This window comes from Patiria miniata, unplaced genomic scaffold (assembly GCF_015706575.1).
Source record: "Patiria miniata isolate m_02_andy unplaced genomic scaffold, ASM1570657v1 HiC_scaffold_20, whole genome shotgun sequence".
NCBI lineage: Eukaryota > Metazoa > Echinodermata > Asteroidea > Valvatida > Asterinidae > Patiria > Patiria miniata.
Genome location: NW_024037059.1, coordinates 27,679,702 through 27,705,728, shown reverse-complemented (window position 1 = coordinate 27,705,728; position 26,027 = coordinate 27,679,702). Strand labels below are relative to the sequence as shown.

The window sequence follows — 26,027 nt, the reverse complement described above, 5'->3', positions numbered from 1 at the left end:
CCTCATAGCTATGGATACAACAACTGGCGAGATCCAGAGAAACCCACCCAAGTCCTGGCCCAGCGGTGCCGACAACTCAAACTAGACGGACCTCATTATAGCAAGGGTAGAGTGGTGGTAGGCAATCAGGAGTTCACGACCTCAGAATGCTTCATTGAAGATGAGAGTGGTAAGAACACTGTTAACTTTCTTTCTTTGCCTCATGCCAGTTTCTCAGTAGTCGTGGCACTTGTGATGGATCATAATATGTCATAAATCCAGTTGCAAGCACATCATAAGTCTAGTCACAAGTACATCACATGTCCAGTCACAAGCATCACAAGTATGATCATAAGTACATCATAAGTCTGGTCACAAGTATATCACCAATGTTGTCACAAGTCCATCACAAGTCCGGTCACAAGTCCAACACAAGTTGCAGGGGATGACTAATGACAGAATACTTTTGTCACAATTCATTGGGACTATGTGTATATTGATGACTTGTGTTGGATTTGTGATGGACTTGCAATAAACTTGTGGTGGTTTTCTGATGACTTGTGATTGTACAGCTATATTAAATTACTGGAGCACTAACTCGCTGTACAAATGAACTTTGCCGGGCGAATCCATGTTTGTGTGCAAACCTTTGGAAAACCCAACTTCATCGCCTTTTGTACAGCTATTTGCATATCTGCATTTATTTGCATTATCAAAAGCCGAAACACCCAAAACCGAAATGCGCATTTAAAATGAGCGTTTTAGTTTGCTCCGCGCTGCACAACGCAAATGCGTCTGCATAGGCGCTGTAGATTATTTTTGCCGTGACTTTTTTTAATCCGTCATCCTCGCAGAAAACGCACTTACGTTGTTCGCGTATGTTGTACTTGCGCGTTGCATTTAGTGTACGTTATCTGAAATCTGTTCTGTGTGATTTTATTATGTTCCACAAATACTCACATGAATTCAAAATGTCTGCGCCCAGGATGGCTTCAAAGCGTCTCCGCGTGCAAGAATGAGGAGTTAGCCCTCTAGTAATTTAATATAGCTCTATACTTGTGATTGACTTGTGATGACTTGTGGTGACTTGTGATGACTTGTGATGACTTGTGATGACTTGTGATGACTTGTGATGACTTGTGACTGACTTTTGATGACTTGTGACTGACTTGTGACTGACTTGTGATGACTTGTGATGACATGTGATGACTTGTGATGACTTGTGATGACTTGTGATGACATACCCAAAGACATATTTAAGGACACCGCCAACTACTTATCTCTGACCCTGATGTAGTGGTCTGCGATTTTCTTCATCTGTCTTTGAAAATGTATTTTTTCTTATCTGTGAGGTTTCTGAGTAAGCGGTCTTTTGGCTTTTAAAGAACTGATTTTATTTTCAAATTACAAAGGGACATTCTTTCACGCTTGATATTCATTGTAATTAATACTTTTGTAATGATTATGCATTTGCTGCCTGTAAACTCTTAGATTCTAAAGGTAAGACAATGATCCTCACTTTGGCATCCCTGTGAATTGAATTCCTGCTGCTAAATGGCTGGCTGAAGTTTGTCTTCACCTTTGACCTGTGGTACCCCTCCCTTCCTTTCTATGTTACTCATGCAAGTGACTCTAGAAGCAGAGAAAAATATTCCGAAAATTTAAGAAGAAAATACGAAGTTCATTTCTAATAAACAGTTCATTTGTTAAACTAGTCAAACCCTGAACTGCATTCTCTGTGCGGCGTGTACCAAGGATTGTTCAAGCATACTTTTTTGAGGGGGCAATGTAGCATGGAAACAATGGGAAGATTTACAATGATCTGTTTAGATTGTTGGAGCCTTAAAAAATGGTGAACAGAGTTGAACGATTCTGTTATCAATCTTTGGAGTCAACTTAAAGTTGTTGTGCATGACTGTTTGTAACATGTGCTAAGTACCTCTGGCATTTTAAACTTTTTATTTGTGTTCTTTTCCTTGCCTAGTCGCATCTGTACTTTCTAAGCATGACAGTGTTATTAAGAAGCTTGGTAGGTAGTATATAAAAATGACCTGAACTCAATTTCATAGCTTTCTGGGCAAGATGGAGGTGTCAAAAAACTCTTGGAACAGTTGCCTATTTCTAGCAGTGAAGATCTCTCTTTATGTGAAAGTGTTGTTTTTCCTGCTTGTATGTGTTGCTGATTTCTGTTGTTGGTTCGTTTGATGGTTGCAGAGAACTGATGTCTCTTTAAAGAAGCTTGGTCGGTAGTATATAAAAATGACCTGAACTCAATTTCATAGCTTTCTGGGCAAGATGGAGGTGTCAAAACATTCTTGGAACAGTTGCTTTGTTTCTGGGAGTGAATATCTCTCTTTATGTGAAAGTGTTGTTTTTCCTGCTTGTATGTGTGGCTGGTTTTTGTTGTTGGTTCGCTTGATGGTTGTAGAGAACATCTCTTAGGTCATATAAGTGAGTTTATTTTAAGTTGATAGGGGAAAAAAATAATCATTTTGTACAGTTTGAATTGTTCTTGACATGGAGTTTCAAGTGAAAGGTTTTTTTACGGTAGGTACGGATGTGAGAGAAAAGTTAAATATTACACAATGAAGTTAACCCATTAATTTCTGTACCACCCCAGACCGCCTTGCCTGCTACTGCCTAAACTGCTGTAAACTACCCTAACACTGTATGGTTTTTATCAGGGAATAAATGCAATGAAATACAATGTAATACAATTAGTTCTAAGGGGTTAACATGACTTTATTTTACATCTGCAAAACTATAGCCACGCAGGCGGGTTTAGGTGCTAGTAATGGCACCCAAATGTCTAAGCCTTCGCCAACGTCAGGTAAGACAACTGGTCACGAAATCACTAGGGCACATTAAAATACCTCTCTCTGAGCACAAGAATGAAGCCAGACCACAGCTTGCAGGTTTTGTGTTGGAACGGACACCTATCCAATCTGGAATGGTGGTGTGTGGTTTCTTTTGGAAGATTGTCACAAATTGTCCTACTAATGGACACTTGGTTGAGACTTCTTTGAATTGTAAGGCACATTTTCTGGATTGTCAAAGTGGAAGTGAATGCAGAGAAGGAATATGATCGTCACAATTGCACAGTACGCATGTCAGTGTGAAGTTTGCTCACCAGGTATTAAGTCTTTCAGTTTGTGTCACTTGATATGCAAACTGTCAATTGTACTTTTGAAGGAGCTGAGGCTGAGTCAATATTTTCCAACTTTGTGAAAAGTCTCAATCTATGAACGTCTTCAGTTTAAGCAACTCGGTTGAAAATTTAACAAAATGGTTCATCAAGATTTAAGTCTGTTACTTCTACCTCTGGCACATGCACACTGCTGTAAGAAAAAAAATATAACTCATGATAATAAGAGTGACAAACACTGTTGCATCCACCATAAAAAGTCGGTACGTGGAGGAGGAGTGCACCCCTTTTGGAACAAATGTTTTAAAGATTTGAATTACGAACTTGAAAAGTTTGTTTGAAACCTTCAGGAACAACTGAGTTTTACTGGTGCAGTCACTCGCAACAATTAACTCCAGAGTCCAGCCAATAAAAAAATTAGATATAAAGTTTCCCTGTCTAAAACCAGAATTTGTTGAGGTCTACCTAATATTTTTTATCTCCATAAGACTCGAGCACGACGTTGTAAATTCATTTTAAGGTTTAAGCTACCTTTGCTGGCATCAGTTTTTGCATCATCAGGAGTTTTAAACTAACTACTCGCATGGTGTCAAAAGTGATATTTTTAAAACTCCTCTACAAAATAAACCCAAAACAGCTTCATGGTCAGTCATATCTCGAAAAGGTTTCAGTTGTATAATCCCTTGTGTTTCACATCTGCTAAGCAGAAGTGCAGGCCTATGATTGTGCTTACGGTACCAAAGGTGTAAAAGCTTCAACATATTCAGGTGGTAAGTTAAGTCTACAAGTGGCTAATGGTAATAGGGAAAAATGAAAAATACATTTAACTGACTGTAATTTGCACAAATAAACATTTGATGTGAAACACATTAATTCCTTTACTGTCCAAACGGCAACCTGTTTAGCGATTGCCCCAAACCTTTCAAACGCTTAATGTTTAATGGATTCAGGGAATGAATAAGTAATACAATGTTGACTGGATTTCTGCCACTCATCTTGTAAGGTCTTCCAAGTTTAAAAAATATAAGCTTAGCCAGTGCAGAACAGTGCAGCACCGTTTGTTGCACACTCTCCTCGTTGTAAAACTCTCACCGACCCTGCAATCCCTTGGCTGCATGTTCTATGTATGACATCAGCTGCTCATAAGAGCCTGCAAAGACTTGGACTAGACTACATCGGAGACCGTCTTCAAGATTACAGGCCTCTACTTAAGCTACGCTTGTTTATGTATCTACTACATTCTACAGTCATAGCCTAGCGGTTAAGAACACCGGACTCATGCTCTGGTGTTTCAGAGGCAACAGTGGCGTGGGTTCGAGCCCGCCTGGTGGACACTTGTGCCCTTCAGCAAGGCACTTAACCATTATTGCTTCGTCCGGAGGTGGGACGTAAAGCCGTAGGTCCCGTGTGTTGTGTAATCCAATGCACGTAAAAGAACCCAGTGACACTTATCGCTTAGAGAAGGGGTTTGCCCCGGCGACTCGATCAGAAGCCGGGACACGCGATGACGATGTGTATCATCTGCAGTAAGGAGTTAAAATATGGAAAACGTGGTCGAATTTCCCAGTTTTCTTATACAAGTTGGCCATTTAGGCAGTTTCAAGCCAATATGAAGGAAAAGTTAACTTAAAAACATGCATAAATTGCAAAACATTTTCGACCAATAGTTGGCCCAGGCATGCCAGGGGGCTTTAAAATGCACCACAGAGCATCTACATTTCAAAATTTTTCTGTTACTGCCTAAACTGCTGCAAACTACCCTAGCACTCAGGCATGCAACTTTTCCTCGGATCAGCTGATTTCCTCTTTTTTTATTCCCATTTCTGTCATTCAAAATTGGAAAACACTGCACAAAGTCTTCTGAATTTTGGAATTTCCTCTTTTTTTGTGAATGTACAGTTGCATGCCTGAGCACTGTATGGTTTTTATCAGGGAATAAATGCAATGAAATACAATGTTATACAATTAGTTCTAAGGGGTTAACATGACTTTATTTTACATCTGCAAAACTATAGCCACGCAGGTGGGTCTAGGTGCTAGTGATGGCACCAAAATATCTAAGCCTTCGCCAACGTCAGGTAAGACAACTGGTCACGCAATCACTACGGCACATGGACACTGGAACATTAAAATACCTCTCTCTGAGCACAAGAATGAAGCCAGACCACAGCTTGCAGGTTTTGTGTTGGAACGGACACCTACCCACTCTGGAATGGTGGTGTGTGGTTTCTTTTGGAAGATTGTCACAAATTGTCTTGCTAATGGACACTTGGTTGAGACTTCTTTGAATTGTAAGGCACATTTTCTGGATTGTCAAAGTGGAAGTGAATGCAGAGAAGGAATACGGTCGTCACAACTGCACAGTAGGCATGTCAGTATGAATTTAACTAACCAGGTATTAAGTCTTTCAGTTTGTGTCACTTGAATCAAGTTTGCAAACTGTCGATTGTACTTAAGCAGGGAGGAGCTGAGGCTGAGTCCATATTTCCCAACTTTGTGAAAAGTCTCAAGTCTGAACGTCTCCAGTTCAAGCAACTCGGTTGAACATTTAACAAAATGGTTCATCAAGATATAAGTCTGTTACTTCTACCTCTGGCACATGCACACTGCTGCAAGAAAAAAAAATATAACTCATGATAATAAGAGTGACAAACACTGTTGCATCCACCATAAAAAGTCGGTACGTGGAGAAGGGGTGCACCCCTTTTGGAACAATTGTTTTGAAGATTTGAATTAAGAACTTGAAAAGTTTGTTTGAAACCTTCAGGAGCAACGGAGTTTTACTGGTGCAGTCACTCGCAACAATTAACTCCAGAGTCCAGCCAATAAAAAAATTAGATACAAAGTTTCCCTGTTTAAAACCAGAATCTATTGAGGTCTATCTAATATTTTTTATCTCCATAAGACTCGAGCACGACGTTGTAAATTCATTGTAAGGTTTAAGCTACCTTTGCTGGCATCAGTTTTTGCATCATCAGGAGTTTCAAACTAACTACTCGCATGGTGTCAAAATTGATATTTTTAAAACTCCTCTACAAAATAAACCCAAAACAGCTTCATTGTCAGTCATATCTCGAAAAGGTTTCGTGTGTATAATCTCTTGTGTTTCACATCTGCTAACCAGAAGTGCAGGCCTATGATTGTGCTTATGGTACCAAAGGTGTAAAAGCTTCAACATATTCAGGTGGTAAGTTAAGTCTACAAGTGGCTAATGGTAATAGGGAAAAATGAAAAATACATTTAACTGACTGTAATTTGCACAAATAAACATTTGATGTGAAATACATTAGTTTCTTTACTGTCCAAACCGCCCAACCTGTTTATCGATTGCCCCAAACTTTTCAAGCGCTTAATATTTTAATGGATTCAGGGAATGAAGAAGTAATACAATGTTGACTGGATTTCTGCCACTCAGCTTGTAATGTCTTCCAAGTTAAAAAAATATAAGCTTAGCCCGTGCAGAACAGTGCAGCAGCATTTGTTGCACACTCTCCTCGTTGTAAAACTCTCACCGACCCTGTGTTCCCTTGACTGCATGTTCCATGTATGACATCAGCTGCTCATAAGAGCCTGCAAAGACTTGGACTAGACTATATCAGAGACCGTCTTCAAGATAACAGGCCTCTACTTAAGCTACGCTTGTTTATGTATCTACTACATTCTACAGTCATAGCCTAGCGGTTAAGAACACCGGACTCATGCTCTGGTGTTTCAGAGGCAACAGTGGCGTGGGTTCGAGCCCGCCGGGTGGACACTTGTGCCCTTCAGCAAGGCACTTAACCATTTATTGCTTCGTCCGGAGGTGGGACGTAAAGCCGTATAGGTCCCGTGTGTTGTGTAATCCAATGCACGTAAAAGAACCTAGTGACACTTATCGCTAAGAGAAGGGGTTTGCCCCGGTGTTTCTAGTCTCCTGTAACTCCCACGCGGAGTATTTAGGAGATGAACCAACCAAGAACCAAGAAGAATTCCCCTATGCAGCCCGACACTCTGATGGTACAACTCTCAAGCCAATATGTGCTGCTGACACTCTGCCTACAATCACAACATTTTGAAAGCTTTTTTTTTTAATCAATTATTTGTTATACAGTAAAACGCCGTAACAACGAGCACCTTCTAACAAACATTTGGCTATAAAGAACTTCCCTTTGGCTCCAAAAATACATGTAATATTTAATTCTATTATCATGCACAATCACTATAATGAATGACCACTATAAGGCCAAAAAAAAGAAAAATATTCAGTCTCTGGTCAGACCAAAGTTCCGGAATTGACGCGGGGACGCGGCTTTTTTTTTTTTGTTTTTTTTTGTTTTTGTTTTTTTTCTTCAAGCTTGGATTGTACAGACAAGGTGGGGTACTATTTTGCTTTTTTTGGTGTCCTCATGTACATTGGTGCCCTCCATAATTTGCCTTGGTGCTCTCGATCATTTGCCTTGGTGCTCTTTGTTAAACAAAAATTGAGGAGGTGCGGCAATAGAGGGCGCTGTTGGAGCTACTGCGGAACATTCTGTTAAAAAAAAAGATTGACGCGCATGATTAAAATCGACGCGCGCGCTGACCAGAGACCGACTTATTTTTAATTTTTTTTGGCCTTACAAACATTATTACGGTCCCAATTGTGTTCGTTATAGTGGCGCCTAGTTCTACTGTATGTACTTGCTGCTTAATGTCATTGCTATGATTTGTCCTCGCACTCAGTGTACCAATTTATGCTTCATTTCTTTATTCATTTCTTTATCACGTTATGCTAACTTTCTACCCAAAGTTTGTATATTTTTATGAGCAGTAATTAATTAGAGTTAAGAAAGTTTTGAGAAACTCAATATTTTTCAGTTTTGCCCAATATGTCACCTTGTTTTAATTGAGTTACTTTTAATGTTTTTGTTGTGATCGGGATGAGAGATTTGTAAACAGTTTTGTTTGTCTCGTGGGAATCTGTTTAGTACGCAGTATTCTTTTTTTGATTATCTCATTGGACTGCGCAAGAGACTATTGTAAAAAAAAAAAACACTGGGTTTGTCTCTGATGTTCTGTTTATTTCGTTTTTAGGTGTGAAGAAGCCTACCGATGAACACGTTGCCTTGGAGGCCTTGAAACATTTTGATAAAATCGAGAAGGTTGGATGTCGACTGGTGCCAGAACACATCGAGACAAGGTCAATCTATCACCCAGACAAACCAGGCATTGAACAGGTAAAGACACAGGGTGACAGACACTATCATATAGACGGTGGGGGAGAGTTCAGTGAGAAAATTGGATGTCAGTTGGTCCCGAACACATTGAGACCAGGTCCCTCTATAACCAAGACAAACCGGATATTGAGCAGGAAACACACACTGTCATAGACACGGCAGGGGAGGGTTTCTGTGGGAAAGTTGAGAAGATTGGAAGGCACCTGTGAGGGTAGAGACCAGATTGTGCTGATCTTGAGCTGCTGCAGAAAAAATAATAGTGAAGTGTTTTGAGACTGGTATAAAGAGCAATAAAACACCATGGTCCAGTGGTTAGAGTGTTTGACTCACACCGGATGTTGCATGAGTTCGATCCCTGCCAGGAACATGGTGTTTGTGCCCTTGGGCAAGACACTTCACTGCAATTGCCTTTTCCACCCAGAAAATATAAATGGGTACCTGTGAGGGTCGAGGACCGATTGAGCGCTGATACCGGCTGACGTGTGGTCTCATGAACGAGGTAATAATTGTAAAGTGCTTTGAAATTGTTGAAACGACAGAAAGCGAGATATAAGCACTGCGATTGTTATTATCAACATCATATTATTTTTATTTTTTATTTCAGGGTCGTGTAGAGATGTGGGTGGACATGTTCCCCATGGACATGCCCATGCCAGGGGCTCCGGTCGACATCTCACCCCGCAAACCCAAGAAGTATGAGCTCCGAGTCATCATCTGGAACACAGATGATGTGGTCCTTGAGGACGATGCCTTCTTCACGGGAGAGAAGAGTAGCGACATCTTTGTCAAAGGGTAAGGAGAGAGTGTCGGTTAAAAGCTCGTTTTTAATTCGAGAATGGGTGCGCACAAGCGTTGACACGACGCACACAAGCACGTAGTTGCTATTATTCGTCAGTTCTGCACATGACATCGCGTAGCTGCAATCGGCTGAATAAGAACATATCCCGGATGCTGATTGCGGGTGCAATTCAAACATGACTCGGCAACTTTTGAATTGAAACCGAGATCCTAGAAGATTGTTTTTTCTTTGAATGTACAGCATTCACTGAGCTAAATTTTCATCAGGTTAGTTGTTCAGCACTCTTCTTTAGATTTTTGAGCACTTTTTTTGCTTCAAACAAACAAAATACACAAATGACAAAATGATGTACTCTTCCTTTAATTTAAACCCTTGTTACTTGTGACTGGACTTATGACTATGATTCGCTTGCAACTGGACTGTGACTGGACTTGTGATTACTTGTGACAAGCATTGTGATGGACTTCACATGCCATGGCATGGTATTAGACAGTGAAATTTCATTAGAAAGTACATTAATCATGTACTCTGGATATGTTACCCAACTTAATGTAAATACAATGTCAATGTGATACAGTGTAATTGTGATACAATTTAATACAATGTAATACAAGTTTATACAATGTAATACAAGTTTATACAATGTATTACAGGTGCAATTGGGCTACATTTTGTATCTTTCAGTTGGTTGGTTGGTAATCAGACGGACTGCCAATCCACAGATGTCCATTACCGCTCACTGACCGGCGAGGGGAATTTCAACTGGCGTTTCCTCTTCCCGTTTGAGTACCTCTCGGCCGAGGAGAAGATGGTGATCAGGAAGAAGGAGTCCACCTTCTCCCTGGATGAGACGGAGTATAAAGTGCCACCAAGACTCAACATGCAGGTGTGGGATGCTGACCACTTCTCGGCAGACGACTTCCTGGGTAAGTCTGTCACTATTTAATTATGGTTCATTAGGCCGGCATTTATGTCCGGTTTCCTTGGCATGAAACAACTAAGAATATTTCTATTCCCCCTGGACGGGATGCCAGTCCATCGCAGATTACTCCCCAGCTAGTGCCGGTACCCATTTATACATGTACTCCTGGGTGGGGAGAGAAAATGGGGTAAAGACACTTGCCTAAGGGCACAACATTATTCCAAGCAGACTGACAATGTTTGTATTCCCATGGTTACTCCCCAGCTAATGCCGGTACTCATTTATACTCCTGGGTGGAGAGAGGCAAGTTGAGGTAAAGTGGTTTGCCCAAGGACACAACATAATGCCAGTTGCAGGATTTGAACCGTGAACCATGTTATCATGAGTCGCAACTCATACTGGTACCCATTTATACTCCTGGATGGAGAGAAGCAAGTTGAGGTGAAGTGGCTTGCCCAAGGACATAAACATAATGCCAGTTGCTGGATTTGAACCGTGAACCATGTTATCAAGAGTCACAACTCCTGCTGGTACCCATTTATACTCCTGGGTGGAGAGAAGCAAGTTGAGGTGAAGTGGCTTGCCCAAGGACACAACATAATGCCAGTTGCAGGATTCGAACCCTGAACCACTTTATCATGAATCACAACTCCTGCTTGTAACAACTTGTACTCATGGGTGGAGAGAGGCAAGTTGAGGTGAAGTGGCTTGCCCAAGGACACAACATAATGCCAGTTGCAAGATTCGAACCCTGAACCATTTTATCAGTAATCACGACTTTCTGCTTGTAACAACTTGTACTCGTGGGTGAAGAGAGAGACGTTGAGGTGAAGTGGCTTGCCCAAGAACACAACATGTAGCCAGCAGCATGAATCGAACCCCTGACCCTCTGATCATGAGTCACAAACCTAACCACTAGCCAACACACCCCACAGTCCATAAACCTTGTTCTTTTTCCCCGTTAGGCTCCGTGGCGTTGAACCTGAACCGGTTCCCCCGGGGTGCCAAGACGGCCAAGAAGTGCAGCCCAGACCTTCTCAGGACAGACGGTACCGTACCCCAGGTCAACATCTTCAAGATGAAACGCATCAAGGGATGGTGGCCATTCATTGCCAAATCACAACTGGAGGAGGAAGAACTGACGGTAGGCTGGCTAAAGATTCTGATTTTTTAGATTTTGTAGATTTTGATTCACATCATCTTCATTGAATCATTCTTTCTATTGAAATTACTGTACTTTCCATGTGTAAAACTTTTTTCCTGTCGCTGTTAAATCTGACATCTATGATTTTATAATTCTGATGCATTCTTAATAACCACCCAAACCCTTCAGAATCCAAATGTTTTGTTGGAATCTGTTGGAGTGAGTACTGCACTAGTAAACTGATTATGCTTTACATTGGGTCAGGCGTACCACCATAATCAGAGTCCAACAGTTTGGGTGTTGAGTTTACCATGGATTGGATTTTTGCAAGAGTGACGAAGGTTCCTAGTAAATCACTCACTAGGGTTAATGCAGTCATCCTCCAAGAGTGATTACGAATAGCAAACGACCTACCCAACAAATAAACATCATTTGAAGTCATTCTTAATGATACTTGAATGGCAAATTACAAAGTACCAAGGTAACAGGGACAGGAAATATGTCACACTTTGGACCCTAAATTTATAGAATGACACATTTTCAATTACTGATTCTCGGAAAACAGCAATTCCCTTTGAAAGGTTTTGGTGAAATACATGTCTTGAACATATACACCTCTGCAAATTGTCCACAAAATGACCTTCAGATGCAAATTGTAATCTGAAACTTATCTATATTGAAGATTTTTTAGGATCACAAATGTAAGGCGTTTTGGCAAAATCAGACTAAACGTGGCACAGGCCACAGTGAAAAATATGCTAAAAACTGAATGGGGGTGATTTTTTTTCAATTTTTAGATTTATTGATATTTGTAACCTTTGATGTGCCTACTACACATAGTTTGAAGAAATAGTATAAAAATAGTGAAATAAAAGTGTTTTTAAGGAAAACCAATAGGCATCTTTCATTTGCATGACTATACAGAACTTCAAATTTAAAAGGCCTTTTTCTCAGTATTTTATTTTAGACACGTGGATAAATGCAAATTTTAAACGGCCATAACTTGTAAACAGAATGTCCGATTGAAGTGCAACAAACAGTATGGTAAGGAGAGTTTTATTCTCTCCCCCCCCCCCCCCTTATACCTGCAAACCCTCATTTCGATGTCTGCCCAGTTCTGTCTCATTTTGCCAGAATGCCTCACAAATTTACAAAAATGTTCAACCCTACGCCGTTTTCCCATCATATCTCCATTTCAAGCTTTGTCCAGAAGCTTTTTGATTTGACAAAACACGTCATAATCCATTTGATCAATTTCCCAGGGTAAGGTAGAGGCAGAGATCACGCTGCTGACTGAAGAAGAAGCCGAGAAGAACCCAGCCGGCTACGCCCGCGATGAGCCCGACCCTCTGGAGAAACCAAAGTATGTACAATTGAATTTATTTGTCTTTTATTAATATCAATGCAAACTCTGATAGGTATCAGATTACAGCTGGACAACAGGAAATGGACAGTGATAGAACCACCTTGAAAGAAAATGAAGAACTTGGCGGGATAACGCAGACACTTGCATGCTTTTGAGCAGGTAAGATTTTACATACAGGTGACTTTTACAGGTTAGTGACAACTTTCGGCACGGAGCACAACAAGAAGTGATGACGCATCAGCAGCCGTGCATTATTTTTTATGTTTTTTTACGCAAATTTGTAGGAATTACAATCTGGATTTTTGTAAAGAAGAATTTGTATGTACATCTGCAGAGCTGAAATTAAAGGTAGGGTTGACCATTTGCAGCTCTCCAAAAAGTGACTAAATTATTGTGGAAAAGCTTACTTTGTTTAAAGATAGTAATGACACTAAATAACTCCCTGTAAAATTATTCCTTCTGGCATGCTGTCATTTAAAGAAATCAATAACAGGTCATTTCCAAAGATGTGTCAAGTGACACATCTTTGGAAATTTGCTTTCGAAGACGGTTTGTAATTAAGCGAATATGTGAATGGGTGCAAGCATTGCGCAGTTGCTGTTGCTATTTATTCGTTGGTTCAGTGCGTGTCATTGCGTAGCTGCAATCGGCTGAATGAGAATCATGTCCCGAATGCTGATTTTGGGATTATGTCACGAGAGGGCGCAATTCAAAATATGACTCGGCAACTTGAACTAAAATAGAGATCCAGAATATTGTGTTATTTGAAATATACAGCATTCTCTAAAACTTTATCAAGTTTGTTAAGCACCCGTCTTTACATTTTGAGCACTTTTGTTGCTTCAAACAAAAGAAATCCACAAGTGACAAATGGTCCATTCTACCTTTAAGCGTTGATCACTATTTTTATATAATTTCATATTTTCTCCAGTAATTCAGTAATTTTCAGTCCTATTACTTCAGGAAAAACAAAAGTCTTTATAAAAAGAAGAAAACAACTATGAGACATTCACAAATCTGTGTCGTTTTTTTTCTTCTCCTTGTTCATTCACATCGCCCGTCATTTTTTATGCGAAAATTATGATATTTGTCATAATTTTTGTATAAATTGCATACATGTCATAACATACATGTATATGTCTCATTTTGTTAAAATCACAATTAAATGTACGATTTATTTTAAAAACATGCAAAATTATTACGATCCTCTACTGTGTTAAACAAATGAATATAAATCCAACAAATAATTTAAAAACAATTTGGTGAAATTTGCAAATGATTTTGTGTCTGAAAATGGTATCAATACGTGCACTTGCTTGGAATGACTACTGTGTTGCATGGGTTGTACTCAAAATGATACTACTCCTTGTTTAATGTGCATTGTGATAATTTTATTCACAAATTTGCCTTCTGTTGCTTGTCATTGTCTCAATTTGTTCAACTTGACTTCTTGGTTTTTTTATCACAAAAACTACTCACTGAAATACAAAATTAACATTCCAAATGGTCATATCACTTTTTTGCCATTCTGGGCAATATTCTTTTACTTACCCCACTAAATTCCATCCTTATCCCAAAACCCACTGGCACACTTCACTCAATCTCACCCTCTTTCAACCAAATATTCTCCTTTTTTAACCATTTAATATCCCCCCTTTTCAACTAATGAAATCAACGTACACAACCATCTTGCCCATTTCGAAAATTAATTCCATCCTCCCTCCCCCCCCTTTCACATTTATCACTCTCTTATACCAATCCCCTCTCAAAAACTCCCCCATACCGACATCCCTATTTTAAAAAAATGCACTGTGCCATTCCCATAATGCAATGGTACCCCGTACCTCATAAATCGCATATTAAATCACGAAACTCACTTGTTTTGTGCGCCATTTACAACACATGTTAAAATGCCTGAACGCCCATATCAACCGTTGAATTGGGCATTACACCCACCACGCCCATGACCATAAAAAAACAGGCGCCCAGATTCCTCCTTCCTGTGGTTAATGCACCCCTTCAAGGCTATCAAGTACGCCCTGTGGCACCACTATCGTCACCTCTTCATCAAGCTCTTCGTTCTAGCCTGCGTGATAGCCCTCCTAGTGCTGTTCATCTATTCGGTGCCTGGGTACACCGTCAAGAAACTCTTCAATGCATGAGTGGTGGTGGGTTGCATGGTTTGGATCAGGTGGGTGTTGGGTTATCACTGGGTACCAATGGGCTCAAGCTGTGCATAGCATACATATATAAGTGGGTGCCTAATGGGTGCTGGGCGGGTGAGCTCATAGATGGGTGTCATTGATAAGCATTGCTGTCTTTGCATGTCAAGGTTGTGATGGGTGCCTGAAGGATGGGCGTGCATTGGGTACCAATGGGCTAAATCTATGCATAGCATACATATACAAGTGGGTGCCTAATGGGTGCTGGGTGGGTGAGCTCATGGGTGTCATTGATATGCATTGCTGTCTTTTCATGCCAACTTGGTGCCTGGAGGATGGGCATGCATTGGGTACCAATGGGCTCAAGCTATGAATAGTTTGGCATACAAGTGGGTGCCTTGTGGGTGCACTTGTCGGGATGTTGTGAACCTACTAGTCAATTTGATTTTGAGCAACATTGATAAAAGTCAAATTTGCTTACCAGATGAAATTAATTTATGAAATGGCAATGCAGCATTGCTTGAATGATTCTCAGCCAATTTTTGCTTAACTCACAAATCTTCTACGCAGTTACTTTTAAGGCCTTGTTCTAATTAAAGAAACAGGCAACTTTAATGCTTAACCCTTTATTAGGCCAAGTCTAGAAATAACTAGTTTCTCTTTGGGCTTTTGGGACAAAATTGAGGAGGCAGTGTTTGTTTGTTTGGTTATTTTTTTTTTTCAAGATGGCAGATTTTCTGGACCCTTTTACTAATTTTGTGTCCAAAGGAGCTGTCGCCCTTTCTAGCAGATTTTGCTGAAAACACATAAAGCTGAGACAAAAAATATTGCAAAGATATGATTTTTTTTAAAAAGGGATAAAAAAGGAGGCAGGCAGTGATGAGAAACTGGTTATTTTTCACTTGGCCTTACCTTAAACCAAGTTATTATCCGCTTATTACCTGGTTAATCCTTTAACTGTCTGATTTACCTTTTTCATTAACACTAACGCTTACCAGCTAATCCTTCAATCCTACCCTTCCTCCCCTTTTCCTTCTCCAACCAGCCGACCCGACACCTCCTATGTCTGGTTCCTGAACCCCCTGAAGGCACTCCGATATATAATCTGGACCCGCTTCAAGTGGACCATACTCAAAATCCTGATGGTGGTTCTGTTTATCATCTTCCTCATTCTGTTCTTCTATAACGTGCCGCAGTTCACCGTCAAGAAAGTCTTTGGGGTGTAGAGTTGATCGGATATGCTATCTTCCGTTATCTGTTTAGGGCCGGTTCAAACTTAGTGCCAATGACAATTTGTGACATCAGCCAGTGGCAAGTTTGCGCTGCAACCATTAGTCAACCAATGGTTAGTTGGCATCAAACATTGCGCATGCGCTGTTACGGTAAAGTGCGGACGACTCTAGTCAAACCATTGTCAACATATGGCGGTCACGAGTATGTTTGGATTGTTTACGTTTTTTTTACCTGTTGAATGAATCGGAAGATATCTCAGAGGCCCACCTGCGGGTAGTACAACTCGCTACGTTTAATCTCTTGTCAATGGTTCCCTCTGCACTTAAGTAATGAAGCGAGGCTATTGATAACCAGCGATGCGACCAGGCCCAGTAGGCTGGTTCCAAATAGTCGACTAACGTAGTCCAACCATCATCGACTAGACAGAGTTCGGGCTAACTTGGTCAAACTTTGGTTAACAATAATTGTTGCGCGAACTCGCCCCAGTATTCACACTGCAAGTTTGCAACATTTGGACACATTTCAACCTAGTCGGTTTTCCTTTTTGGTTTGTTTAAAGATGTGTAATAAAAAGCCATATGCTCTCTGAGTGATCCCCGTTTGCTATTTCCCAGGTTTGCAGCTTTGCTAATGTTGCTAACATCGTGACTTTGGGCGTGATCCCTGGCTACATGGCATAATGGGTTTATGGCTTCTGACCAGCGCCCCTTGAACAAAGACATTGATAAAATGGGGAACCACCAACGTAGTACTAGATAGCTCAGTGGGTAGAGCACCGGAACGGTAATCCGGAGGTCACAGGTTCAAACCCCTCTCCAGTCAATTTCTGTCTTCAACTTAAAAATTACATGTGAATTTTGTGGTTTATGTTTTGCATTCGCGTTTGCACACGGTTAGAACCTGCCCTAATTCAAATGAAGAAGATGATTGACACAACATCAATCTCCTTTATAACTTTCCTATAAAGGATTTCTTAGACACTTGTACCAGTGGCCAGAGATTCTTTAATTGTAAGATATTCAATGTAGATCTTTAAGAATTCTGCTATGCAACATTCGCAAAAATTTCTGCTAGCCATATTTATTGTACTTTTAGGTGATTGTAAGTATGCAAATGTTCCCTCTTTGCTTTGATAAAGTGGCATCAGCCAATAAGCCATTTGCGAGTAACCTATACCCTTTGGTATTTACATTTGAAAAACATTTGGTACACTGACTTGCTCAGAATGCTTGGCACATCTTAAATTTGAATTATCCAGACCAAAGACATTGTTGCTAATCACATGATTCGGGGCAAGCTCTTGCATAGTTAGGTAAGAGACGCTCAGCACCAATACATTGTCCACAATGGGTGAGAATGACACAAACTAACAAAACAAAGACACCAGACCGTGCCGGAGCTGGGGGTTGCTAGCATAAGGCTTGCCCCGAATCACGTTATATAGTAACAGGTCTCTTTGGTCGAGAGAATGCAAAGTTAAAACGCGCAAAGCATTGGATTAAGTCAGCGTTCCAGATTTTAACTCGCAAATGGCTTACTCAGTCAACACCATGTTCTTCCACTGCAACTAACCATTACTAATACTTTTAACAACTTTGCAACAATAAGTAGAAAAGATTTTAAATATGCAACACAGTTGGTCGGTGAAATAGTAATGCGCTGTTTATCCATAGTTAAATCTAAGTCTTCCATACACATTTTTTTCACAGTCTATTTTAATTGTATAGGTAGTGTTATTTGTAAATACAGAATAAATATACTATAATCAAATAAATAAACCAATACATATTAATGCTTTTAATTTCTTACATAAAAGTTGATAGAAATGCATTTGTAAAAAAAAATCATTAAGTTAAGATAAATTGGGAACATACATGTAATAATGTCTATGAAAAGTATATTCATTCTATATCATATGTTTTGGAAATTAATATAATTTAAAAACTCTCCATTTTTGCAAAATGGTTGGACCTTTTTGGTTTACACTTTTTAAACAAATTCTTAAAAGACAAAGAAAGTAGAACAAACTTTCTTCATCGGTTCCATATCATTTGAAAAAAATGTAAGTACAGCAGTTTGAATTTCAAGGTAGGTATGTGTTCATTGTCTTACAGCACGTTCTGGCAAGAAGAAGAATATAGTTAGTACTGACCTATTATATAGTCATGTTTGTTTCAGGGACGAAGCATGGGATAGATATATCTATTACCCGGCTGCTAGGTACCTATTTGTACTCACCACTCCTGAAAGTCAAATAGTCCATGCCAAATGGACTGGTTTTATTCAAAGATGATCCCTCACAGAGAAAAAAACACAATATTCTTAACACGTGAAAGCACACCAAAGTGATCCAGCTTTCGTTGCTTTTTCATATATGATTTTTGTCTGGGAAAAAAAATGTGCAATTTGGATTTGTGTAAATATCAATTGAGTTAAGTTTATTTGTACATTATATCAGCCTAAATCCTTCGTAGTACTCGTTTTATAGATTTATATAGCAATTATGCAATAGTGCAATTTAGCCATTAATGATCAACTTGTAAATTAATATTGTACGTGTAGCGTCTTTCCAAAGATTTGAAAAGAAATAAACTGTATAATGTGCATGAACAATCACCTACGACATGGTACTTTATTACAGTTAGAGTAGTTATTGAATGGTACTTCATCAGACTTTGAGTGCTTGTACATCATATAGCACCATTTCATACTGCATGAGTTGAGGCATGATAGTTGTATCCTATATTTTTCTTTTTCATGAATGTTCCTTACGTATATTTCTTCACTTGACAGCACAATCTTTCCAGATGTTTTCTTTCACATTTCATGACATTTTAATAAAATTGTTTCTCTTTTTCTCATGTTTCACTGTGTTGCATTTGTCAGTGTGCATGGTTATATGGACATGAGTATTGTGTGTATGATTTTCATTTCATTTTTGCTGTGGAGTTTCCTTTTCTTTCAGATTGTTCATCATATTTGTTGTCTTTTTATTTGTTGATCATGTTTAACTCACTCATATAGTCATGATATATCAATGCCATTTCACTGTTATAGCAATGATATTATTTTATGTACTTCAGATTTTCATCAGAAGTGTGAATTGTGATCATAGAAAAGAATAACGAAAAATGGAATTATGTTGCATAAGACAATGGAGTAGAAAAAATGAGAAGCAATTGCAGTAAAGAATCCTGCAAATGGACAAGAATCAATGAATGGTACACATGGCTAAAAGCCATCCCTGATCTTACAGTTTTCATTTTGGGTATGATCCCTTGAAAACCAGAGTTTCCAACACATGCTCCCAAAAAGTACTTTTTTTGGCATTGCAACAAATTTAAATTTAATAATCCAGTTTTTGTTGTGTGATTTCTGATTGATGTTAATGCAGTGTTTAACATTAATCAAGTATTTAACATTAATCACTAATACTCCATCAACATTAATCAACCGGTTACTAATATGCACTGACTAATCAGAAAGACTATTCCAGTTATCACTTTGTGCAAAAACGTATTCAGTCTGATTTACCAGAAACCTGGTTCCACTTCCTGTCCCCCTTAAAAAAACATTGATTTTCAAACTTTTTTGCAATCCTTCATTACCTTTCCTTTTCACACCCTTTTCTATCTTGTCCTTTTTTCTTCAAACTATTAATAACCTGTGTTTTCCCATTAACCATTGGCATGAACAATTTTGCACTGGAATAGTCTTATAACTTTGGTTTATTGATTTGCCAATCGTTGGTTTTGCCGTGGACTAATTTCCATTTTTGTTTTGGTTTCCCTTCATCTCACCAATTACTTACACCACTAATCTTCCCTTTGTACTTTTCTAATCTTTTTCCTGATGATACCTTGTAATTGATATCCTCCTTGATGTAATTTCTTTCATGTTATCTGTCATTATTTGTTGGTTTGTCTTTATGTCACGTATTGCCTCTCTGCATGTTTGTCTGTCTTATTTCACTTGTCTGTCCAATGGTCGAATGTGATGTATCTTTTGTTTGTTTGTTTGTTTGTTTGTTTGTTCCGCCGACAATTCTCATCTCTCTGACTGTTTTTTTTTATAACTGTCCGTCTATGTTGGTCTGTGTATGTGCTGTTTTGTCTACTTTATTTGTTTGGTTCCCAACCATTCTGATCTCTATGACTGTGTGTCTTTATCTGTCTGTCTGTGGTTGTGTCACTGTGTCTTGTCTCCTTACCCCACCCTTATCATCAACCCATCTCTGACTGTATCTGTGTCTGTCTGTCTCTACATTGCCTTTTGGTTTGTATCCTTTAACTTCCCACCCCTCCTCATGAAACACCCATCTCTATGACTGTATTTCTGTGTCTGTCTGTCTCTGCTTGTATCTCCCTGTTTCGTTTCTCCCCACCCCTCACCAACCATTTCCCCTAACAGTCGTCCAGACACCTCCTTCATCTGGTTCCTGAGTCCTTGGAAGTCCATCCGCTACGTGATCTGTACACGTCTCAAGTGGCTTCTCATCAAACTCCTCATAGTCTCCCTCCTCGTAGCGCTGATCGTGCTCTTCATCTACGCTGCTCCTGGTTACACCGTCAAGAAGATCATGGGAGCTTAGGCTCAACTCTACCTTGGACTAATCTGTGATGTAGTTGAGACCTTTTCTGAGACCTCACACAAATGCTCAAAAACTGGACATCAGATCTGATTGAGTCCCGCTGAAATGAACAAATTTTTTTTTTTGCTTTGACTTCAATATTCATATCACTTTGGATATCCATATATTAATATTTACCCTCTTTTATTTTTTTTTGCTTTTAATATTTAAGTACGTATAATTTCAAATGACCATTACATTGGGGCACTTGTTCTAAAAGTCTTGACCAAGTCTTAGAAAGGTCTAGCTGAGATGTCTCTGAAAAATCAACAACAAAGTTTACCTCGCAATGAATGCCAACTCAAATATCCGTAGCTCTTCATCAAGTAATTACAATCTATTGGCTATAAGTGGTGGGCAGCTGTGTTAATCAGGCAGAAACACATGGAAAAGTAAGGGAGCACTTTTATAGGCTTTTACATTCTTGTCTCTGAAAAGTTCAATAATTGATAACAGGTCTTGAAAGGTCTGAGAGAGGTCTCAACTACAACACTCTAACTTAATTTTATTGCTAGGGGCCTTCCTCAAAACTCCAACATCCACCACTAAGCAGGAACCCATGACACGTCCTTTGCATTTGAATAGAAGTACAATAAGTGCATTAAAGTCCAAGTGGCTGGTTCCTCCTTGGCCCGAAAATTCTGCCACACTCTCTAAAACCTTGTGGATTTTGCAGGATTTTGGAAGGTTGGGTTATAATAAGGTTTACTAATTCCACTAATTAATAGTGTGCCAAACATATAAAGCCCGGCGCACACCTTTTCGATATTACCAGTTCACAGGATCATCGGGCCATTATACAGAGGGATGCGCTGAGAATTTGGACCGATCTGACCGTACGTACACCAGACAACCATCGAAATCAAACATGTTGGATTTTTTTAGCATCCGATTTTACCGGATCTGATGTCAGCTCAAAGATGAGGCAGCATTCCCGGTTCACAGGACGCGATATTTATGTTCAGCAATCAGATTCACAAAGGAAGTCAAATGATTTAATACTGACGGCTGTCATTTTGTCGTCATGTGACTATGGTCATCATGTGACTGATCGTCATGTGACTAAGCATGGGACGGAATCAGGCATGTGTGCGAGAAACGTTGTGGTCTAACTGCAATGGTGAAAACACATGCCGGTGATGGGGTCACCGGTGATCCAGTGAACCGGTAACATCGGAACGGTTTACGCCAGGCTTATGATCATAGATCAGTGTGCAACACTAACAACCAAAAGAAAAATACCAACTTAATCAAAGAATGTAACTCAAATTGAAGTATGTACGAGAATGTGTTTGGAGGTATTGAACATTCTGTTTAGGAAGCATTAGTAGTGCAAGGGCATTTTAGCCCTGTCCGGTGAAAAGACTAATATTAACTTGTCTGTTTAACTTGTCTAACTGTTTAAATAATAATATGCATGATGTACTAACTCCACTTAATGCTGTTTAAATAAAATACATCATTACAACTTAATTTACTACTATGTGTAAAATATAGTTGTACTAACAATACTAATATGTTTGAACAAAGAATCAGTTATCACACAGTGTGTTACCATTGTACTTTGTCAAATCTACCGTTGTTTGGCCCTGAAATCACACATGTTCAATCTTTTGTTGTATGTCATTGTTTTTCATCTTCATATCATCTCTGTGTCTTCCTCATCATTTCTTCCACTGTAGCCGTCCCGATACCTCCTTCATCTGGTTCTTTAACCCCCTGAACGCCCTCAAGTACATGATCTGCAACCGTCTCAAGTGGATCTTGATCAAACTCTTCTTCGTTACCCTCATTGTGGCGTTTATCGGGCTCTTCATTTACGCTTCGCCGGGATACGTCGTCAAGAAGATCATAGGAGCCTAAGCAATTCTCATGCCAATTCAGTCTTGAAGGTATTGAACGCCATTTGCAAACATTAAAAAATGAAACTGTCGAAATATCATGAAATATCCTACTTGATAGTAAGTTAACTATTGGATCAAGCATCTGTGAAATCAGTGCACCTAGTGTGCTGTCATTTTTTTCAAAAAAGAGGAATTATCATTTCCTTGTGATTGTTGGGACTATACCATCGCGCTTTCAACAGAAAACTGTGCCTTGAGTTGAGAAAAATGAAGATGCATTTTCAGAGTTTTCTGAGCTGAAATTTCGACGGGTTAGTTTTTTAATAAGTTGCCTCAGATTTATTGCATTCTCGATTGTTGAATCAGCGAAAATGCATTTTATTATTGCAAATGGTGTTCATTACCTTTTAAGTAAGGCTGTTGCAGAGAATTGCTTAATCAAGGTAGTGAGGATTTGTTTATAAAAGGCACAAACCCTAGAAGAGAGGAGAAGTCATGAACTAAAGTAAGTTGCTACTGAAGGCTTGTTCGTTATTTGTTGCATAAAAGCGAACACAAATGAGAATTTGACATCACAGAAAGTACTTGTGCTGTGAATTTGAAATTGTGTTCACTGCAAATTGCACGCTTATTTGCCGTTATTCTTCAGACTCGTATTTCTTCTGTCCAGCAATCTAACAAAGGACAGATTGTCATATTCATGTCTTCTTTTTGTTTATTCTTTTCTTTTTGTTTTTGGAGTAAACGTAACAGTTGTTTTGTTTAAATTGTTTTGATTACTAAAGATACAGTATTAATTGCAATATGGGTGAATCATACTCATAGTGAGTGCACAAGAAAGAAACGTGTTTGAAATGTTCTCACAAAAGTTAAATAAATGGTAATGCTGATAGAAACTTTTAAATTCTAGTGTCAAACAGAATAAGCAAACAGTTTCGCTTCGATCCATTTCGAGAATTATAGACATTTTGTAGTATACTTGCATTGTATAACATAATTTTGCTTATTTTGTAGTAAATACATGTATAACAGTAATAGAGTAAATAGTATTAACATTTCAATCATACCTGAAATTAAATCGAACACATCTAATATTTGAAATGATAACGTTGGGCATTGAGTAATTTGATATACTTACTAGATTGAAAGGCAACGTACTCTGTATATATTTTGGTAAATAACTGATGATTAACGGGAAAAATGCACACATAATTGAATATTTTGTAATTGAATTCTGTAACATTATTTTTTTTCATGTAAATAGCCCTTCCAATGGTGGACATGTAAGAACATCTGACTAAATTTCAGCAAAAGTCTTCCATTTCTTAGATATCTATTTTTGATATAGTGATCGAAATTTCAACTCATAGTATGGTCACTTCCTTTCTTAGGTAGACCGTGAATTTTCAAGAAACTGCTTTTTTTTTTCCCCTTCAGTTTTCAATGTGACAAGTATACTTTGCCACTGAGCATGTTGGTCACTCACAAGTAAAGTTGATAAATTATTATGCACCAACATGAGGATAAGTTTTAAAGACATGAAAGTAGAATTTAAAACTGTTCAGTTGGCCAACTACATTGATGTGACTATTGCATGAAACATTCCATGGTTGTCGAATCTGGTATTTCACATGAACAATGAGTTCTACATAACAGAAGAAAAGGTTATAAATACAAACTCGCTTGGCAACTTGATCAGATTTAACCACCCAAAGATGGTCAAATGGAACCTGATCTCTCAACTTTAAGAAATAATTACTTTATTTTGAAGAGGTACTCACTTCTTCCGAACAAAAGAATTCCTGGGAGGCATCATAGTAAGAATGACCTGTTTAGTGAATGCTCCCAATTAATTGTCTTAACCATTAATTTCCTCAAGTTGCAGCTCTAACAATTATTTTTGCAAGGTAGCAGTGGCAACTAACTGCTTACGATTTTAACCAGATAACATTTTTGTTCCCTTCTTCAGCAGGTTTTGCAGGGGAGCAGCTAATTAACAGTACTTGCATTGAATGAATGAATGTTGCCTTTTAAGTGAAGATGTAATACTTTTGTTTATGGTTATTTGGTGGATTAACAAAATATGAAGCTAATTTGTTTTCCATGCTGAAAAGTGCAGTTAAAACGACGGACTGGAAAAATGAATGACATTATATTGTGGCATCCAGTAAATGAATTGTGATTGACTTGTGATGACTTGTGACTGACTTGTGATTGACTTGTCATGACTTGTGACTGACTTGTCATGACTTGTGATTGGCTTGTCATGACTAGTGGTGGACTAGTGACATAAATCACAAGTCAATCACAAGTCATGACAAGCCATCACAAGTCAATCACAAGTCATGACAAGTCAATCACAAGTCATGACAAATACATCACTAGTCATGACAAGTCAATACAAACTTTCTAACTTTCAAACCCTTTACCCATTTTGCACGCTGCTTTGCTCAGTCGACCCGAAGGATCAATCTCCTGGTTTATGAACCCCTTGAAGGGGATGTACATGACCATCTTGAGGAACTACAAGTGGTGTCTCCTCAAGGGACTCATAGTGGGCCTAATGGTGTTTTTCATTGCACTGTTGCTGTACGCAATGCCCGGCTACACCGTCAAAGCCATCTTTGGCGTTTAAAAGAAGGCAACAAAGTCAGTGTCAAAAATTTGTTGCAAATTTGTGTGTTGTGACTGTGCTGATTGCATTGAACTCATTGCTTGAGTGTGTTTGAGAATTCAATCTGCATTTTCTCACACAGTTTTGGATTTTTAATGATTGTTGAATAATTTTCACGAAACGAGTTACCATACCTGGACATCACTTGATACCTTGTATGTGCACATGCAAACCCTATGAGACTGGTCTGAAAAATTCAAAGTGTTTTTTTTTTAGTAAATGCTTCAATATTTTCCCTGTTAAATTTGATTTTTAGGACGTTATTCCCTTTGATGGCTGATAGGTCACTGCAGAGAAAAATGAGTGAAGTCTATATATGCAATTCTTCCCAATTTGGCATATAAGCTTTTCACAGAATTCCTTTTTTTTATGCTAGTGAAAATGTATTCTCAAAATGCTGTCAAACAGATTTGCATATAAACACTGCATTGCTAACAAATTGTGCAAATTGCTACCAAATAAATAAAGCTAATACACATTATGCAAATTAACCATGTTGCATATGCATTAACCCTTGCACTCTAACCTTTAACCCCAACCTTTCACCCCAGGCGTGCCTACAGTACTTTCATGTGGTTCCTCAACCCGATGATGACAGTGCCTTACATCATGTGGACCAAATTCCGAGCTGGGATTCTGAAATGTCTCTGCGTCACTGTCTTTGTTTTATTCCTAGCCCTAATGCTGTATTCCGTTCCTGGATACACTGTGAAAAAGATCTTGGCTGTTTGACAATTCGGCCATCAGCCTGGGTGTTTGGTCGGTATAAAACAAGGGGAATAATGCTCATTGTGATGTTTGGCAAGGTATGCACCCCAGTAGTTGGAAAACATCTGATAGCATTGCAGTGGCGGCAGCTTTTTGGGTGCTGTCACTTTAAAAAAAAAAAAATGGAAGTCAAAACATGTTGTTACCACACATAATTAATCCGGTT

At 38.9% G+C, this 26,027-nt stretch overlaps 1 protein-coding gene across 9 annotated transcripts in view; it reads left to right on the top strand.

The window, feature by feature from the left end:
• The window catches only part of LOC119728435 (otoferlin-like), a 90,375-nt gene that overhangs the window by 61,739 nt on the left and 2,609 nt on the right, over positions 1–26,027 (top strand). For 7 of the 9 annotated variants that reach the window (XM_038200674.1, XM_038200673.1, XM_038200672.1 and 4 more), the window contains 7 exons: positions 9–169; positions 8,177–8,319; positions 8,924–9,111; positions 9,803–10,044; positions 11,006–11,184; positions 12,447–12,547; positions 22,258–23,520. In XM_038200674.1, coding sequence (XP_038056602.1) covers positions 9–169; positions 8,177–8,319; positions 8,924–9,111; positions 9,803–10,044; positions 11,006–11,184; positions 12,447–12,547; positions 22,258–22,438 — 1,195 coding nt within the window. In that variant the 3' untranslated portion in view covers positions 22,439–23,520. Of the gene's footprint in view, positions 1–8; positions 170–8,176; positions 8,320–8,923; positions 9,112–9,802; positions 10,045–11,005; positions 11,185–12,446; positions 12,548–15,757; positions 16,576–22,257; positions 23,521–24,873; positions 25,069–26,027 lie in introns of those variants that run through there. The other 2 variants (XM_038200667.1, XM_038200668.1) reach the window with 2 other exon arrangements.